The sequence below is a fragment of the Colias philodice genome, chromosome 20 (assembly GCF_061535455.1).
Source record: "Colias philodice isolate Cphi_HAF_F1 chromosome 20, ilColPhil1 Martin Lab GWU primary, whole genome shotgun sequence".
Lineage (NCBI taxonomy): Eukaryota > Metazoa > Arthropoda > Insecta > Lepidoptera > Pieridae > Colias > Colias philodice.
In genome coordinates, this window is record NC_143105.1 from 8,346,102 (window position 1) to 8,351,188 (window position 5,087).

The window sequence follows — 5,087 nt, forward strand, 5'->3', positions numbered from 1 at the left end:
TTTTTTTTCGTTTTATTTCATGTGTGTATTCACGGTTCTAAAATATTTACAATAAGAACTTAGTTTTAAAGTTCATAATATAAATACGCAACTGCTTCTGTAGCGATTGAACCATCAAGATTATTTAGGAATCCTCAAAGATCGAATCAATTCTACTTTATGAGAGGTTTTCAATTCATCGGTAAAAAGACAAACATACCATCTATTTGTTGGATTGCCTATGAAGCCAAAAAATATTCAATCTTTTGATCAAAAGAAAGAAAAATAACAATTTTTAATTAAACATTTTAGTTGCCAACGCGAACGAGACAACTTGCATTAATGGACTTATTCCTCATACATCATTTCTTATAAATATACCACAATTAGAATACAGATAATTATAGTCTGTCTTACCTTACTTGATAACTACGAAGAGTATCTTAGCTACACAAATACACAAAGGTTACGTGAATAATAGTATAATAAATTTTCAGATAAATAAGATAATCCCCAATGGTGGCCGATGGCCAAACCTGTGTCGTTATTTAACTTAAAGTCGCAATCATTTAGAATCTGTCATCCTGAACTTAATATTGATAGAAGCGAGAGTAGCATTCAATTTTGTATTACATAACTTGATTCTTATTCGTCGTTTTTTAGCGTATCCATACTTAATATTATAAATGCGAAAGTAACTCTGTCTGTCTGTCTGTTACTCAATCACGCCTTAACTACTGAACCAATTTGCATGAAATTTGTTATAGAGATATTTTGATATCCGAGAAAGGACATAGGATAGGTTTTATCCCGGAAATCCTACGGGAACGGGTTTTTCTTTGAAAACGCGGGCGAAGCCGCGGGCGGAAAGCTAGTATTATATAAGTTAAAGTGCAGAAAGAATAAATAATGCTGAAATAAACAGAAAGAGTAAAGACATATTAAAGACTAGCTGTGCTCCGCGGTTTTACCTACAGTACTCCGATCCTGTTAGTCTTAGCGAGATGATATATTATAGCCTATAGCCTTCATCGATAAATGGGCTATCTAACACCGAAAGATTTTTTTCAAATCGGACCAGTAGTTCCCGAGATTAGCGCGTTCAAACAAACAAACAAACTCTTCAGCTTTATAATATTAGTAGGTATACATATGATATAATATAGATAAAGAAGTCCTAATAAAATAAAGAATAGGGAATAGAATTTTCGCTCAATTCGGCTTAAGGTATTTTTCATTTCAATACTCAGACCTTTTTTTTTATAGTGGGGAAATCTTCCAAAGATACCCACGGCCCCCGGGAAAGGAGCCGTGGGTTATGTCGGATTCTTACCGACTAAAACCCCACTGTGTTCCGTCGAGCCGCTATTGGTTAGAATTCTTCCGCGACCTCAATACTCAGACCTATCAAAATAACATAATGAGGTCATATGACCGACATAAGAAGTCCATCACGTATTATAACCCTCATTTCTACGAACAAAACACGCAATTAATTTCGCCATTATAATTATTAATATCCATAGTATATTTTGCTTTGAAATCTCTATTATAAATTGAACTAGGTCAGAATGGTAATAAAAACATACAATTGTTATGCAAGCTAATGAATCAGATTTGTTTTAAATAGTTCTATTACTTCTAATATTGAAAAATTTCTTAGTGCTTGAACTATAAATAAATGCTTGTGTTCAAACTTTTCTCCTAGAGGCAATTAATATTTTATTTTGTAACGATTTTTTTAAACAAAAACCTAAATAACAATATAATGTGTGGTTTGTATGCAAAATTTAAGAAGAGAGCGTACTCCTCCCTCAAAGGCCGGCAACGTAACCACAAACAATACTCCAGAGTCTGTTTGTTCATTGGCGGCGCCAATCATCACTTTCTGTCCGGTGACGCGAAAGCTCGTTTGCCAGCTTATATAAAAAAAAATACTACTTTTAAACGGTACGAAATGAGAGCCTCTTTCATTTATAAATTGTTTTTCCATAAGAACTTTGTTGAATCTACCTGAAAATTATATATTGTTCACTTTATTTTCCTTTCTTTTCTCGTCAGTTGAACACTCAGGTTGCCTGGTAGAGATTGCTGCTTAGCAATAAGGCCGCCTCTTGTACAAACTATGCCTTTTTTGTATTAATGTTATTTTTGTCATAATTTAGTTTGTGCAATAAAGTGTTATAAATAAACTAGCTGTGCCGCGCGGTTTCACCCGCATTACTCCTCTCCTGTTGGTCTTAGCATGATGATATAATATAGCCTATATTACTCGTGGATAATGTAGCTTTCGAATGGTGAAAGAATTTTTAAAATCGGTCCAGTAGTTTATGAGCCTATTCATTACAATCAAACAAACAAAGTTTTCCTCTTTATAATATTAGTGTAGATAAACACTTGCTCTACCATGATTAAATTTAAAAGAGATAAAACAAAGTTTGAGAACCACAGAAATCTACTGTCTAAGCCTAAATGTTTATATAAGTTCCTCATACAATTCTATGCATGTTTAATATAATATTTTAAATATAGGTGATCAATGATCATTATTGTACGAGAATTCATGCAAAATGCAGTGCAAAGGAAAATTAATTATTTTATTCGTATTTTTCATATTTATTATTTACGTGCAGGTTTGGTTTTTCAGATTTCTGTTATTTCTACTACATTGATAAAAAGCACTAATTTATTGCACAGGAATTCAAAACTGCTAATTTTCATTATTGCTTACGAAACAGTAGATGCCTTTTTAGTTAAATAATATATTATATTCTATGTAGTTATGAAGAAAAAAAAATATTATTAAACTACATTTTATGAGTAAACTATAGCTTACCGCCCGCGGCTTCGCCCGCTTTGTCTGAAACCTAAAAAATTATATATACAAAAACCCTCCTCTTAAATCACTCTATCTATTAAAAAAACTTCAGAATCCGTTGCGTATTTTTAAAGATTTAAGCATACAAAGGGACGGACAGAAAAAGTGACTTTGTTTTATACTATGTAGTGATACTTTAACTCAATAAAATTGAAAAAAATTTGCGCACCATAAAACGGCTATATTTTTTATCTTCAATAATAACACAAAGGTAGTTAAAATTCTTACTTTTGTTCTTTCAGGCGTTTTCATTCGACGACATTAGATTACTCGACGAAACTACATCCGCGCCTGTGACGCCTGACTCTTGCATCAAAAAACACAAAACAAAATCAGATTATATTGATGAGTGTGCTAGAGAAGCAAGGGTGGATAAAAAGTATATAAATAAAATGAAGTCTGGGCATTGGTGGAATTTACCGGTAAATATTTTATTTAAATATAAAAAATATGTAATGACGATTCAAAAGAGCTTCTAGAAGATGTCTAATTGAATTAGATGTTTGAGTTTGAGTTTATTAATTCTTTATTGCTTTAAAGTAATATTCAAACAAATAACTATAATAATATATCTAAGCGATAAGACCGCTTAATTCGCTCTAACTCGCTCTAAGATCAGGGAGCTTAGATCAGCGATCTTTAAAAAAATGGTTTTGTACAAAAAATGAAATGAGTTCTAGTAGTTGTGTAGGTATACATTTATAAGTTACGTAGGTAGACACTAGGATTAGCCCTGGCTCCGGCCGGGTAGTCGTTTTTTCTTTTGTAGTTTATGAAACTGCTGCAATTATTCTTATCCAAGAGGTGAAAAATACAAAATATTTAACTAGGTATCTAGGAACTGGAAAACATCTGAAATAGGTAGATAAATTAATAATCTTAGATATTTATATTATTGCTTCTAATAAAGAAAATAAATGAATGAAAAGAAAGTAATAAATACATTTCCGGTGTTTTTATTATCAACAAAATATTTATTTTTTCAGAAAATAACAACTTCTCTTAAGTACTGGGCATTCTGTTATCTGAAGAAATTGCAGATGATGAGTGAGGCTGGAGTGTTGCGGCAAGATGTGGTCCTCAGTAATATGAAGGATAAAGGTAAGTTATTAAAGTGAAACTTTTATTACATCGTCTCAAACTTTTTGGTCTGTGTAGCGCATGTCGCGTACGTATCGCGGCTGCCGAGTAGGTATCTACTCGGCAGCCGACCGTCACGCGACATGCGCTACACAAAGCAGTGTTCGGAACCGTTCGAACAGTTTCACTTTTACCGTGGTTTCATAAAACCACACAACGTTTTTATATTCTTTATAAAACTATTTTTCCACATGCTTTTTCTGCATGGAACGGAAAATGGCGATTTGAGCTTTCACATGTTTATTTTCATTTTTTATGTAAAATTTAAAATAAAGCTATCAAATTATATAACAGTCTATTCTGAAATTCAAGTTTCATCATAATTGGTTTAGCAGTTTACACACAAAGACCAACTTACGCATCGTTGGTGACACACGTGATGTTACATTCATTGTAAATTTTGTGAGATAGAAGAAAATACTTATATACCTACCTACTAGTAATGTTTATAAAATTTCTTCATTCAGTCCTTTTCATTCCTCATTGCATATATTTTGTTCATTGTATATTTCAGAAAGAGACACAGCTTTGAAGATAATAGACAAATGTCTATTCAAAATGGCTCACCTCCCCATCGATACTGCGTGGCATTACCTGTACTGCTTCCATGTTAAAGATGAGAAGCTTAGCAGACGTATTCATGGTATCTAAAAACAATAATAAAAGTATTTTCATAAACAATAATTATTAAACTTATTGAAACTATTTTTTTTTTGATTAAGCGCCATCTAGGGATTAATTACTGAACAATTTTTTATTTTTATTTTAGTACATAATCCCTAGATGGCGCTTAATCAAATTTAAAATCTCCTAAATGTATAATATAAATAATTATAATATCGTACATTAATAAAAGTATTCCCCGATTATTTATTTTATTGAAATAAACCCTTTAAATACGCACCCGATCAGTTAATATGTAATCATTAAAATTGGAGAATAGCTAGACATTGTCACAGACTAATAATAATATAATTTATACTACGTACTATACTTGTAAACATTGTTTTAAAAGTATTTTAATTTAAGCGCCATCTATCTCATATAGTTTGAACTAATGTAAAAGTTAACAATACGCTTGTTTCAAATC

General features: G+C 31.7%; 1 protein-coding gene across 1 annotated transcript; it reads left to right on the plus strand.

Moving 5' to 3' along the window:
* Window positions 1-1,747: 1,747 nt before the first annotated feature.
* Window positions 1,748-4,648, plus strand: LOC149479589 (uncharacterized). Its single transcript, XM_089708312.1, has 4 exons — window positions 1,748-1,831; window positions 3,100-3,279; window positions 3,844-3,958; window positions 4,512-4,648. The coding sequence occupies exons 1-4, from the start codon at window positions 1,748-1,750 to the stop codon at window positions 4,646-4,648; spliced, it is 516 nt and encodes a 171-aa protein (XP_089564438.1).
* The last annotated feature ends 439 nt before the right edge of the window (window positions 4,649-5,087 follow it).

What these genes read in the sequence shown, in the direction of transcription:
- LOC149479589 (XM_089708312.1), top strand. Translation starts at nt 1,748, where the DNA reads ATGTGTGGTTTGTATGCAAAATTTAAGAAGAGAGCGTACTCCTCCCTC. An exon ending in ACCACAAACAATACTCCAGA is followed by an intron (nt 1,832 to 3,099) that starts GTCTGTTTGTTC and finishes TTGTTCTTTCAG; the next exon opens with GCGTTTTCATTCGACGACAT. An exon ending in GGCATTGGTGGAATTTACCG is followed by an intron (nt 3,280 to 3,843) that starts GTAAATATTTTA and finishes TTATTTTTTCAG; the next exon opens with AAAATAACAACTTCTCTTAA.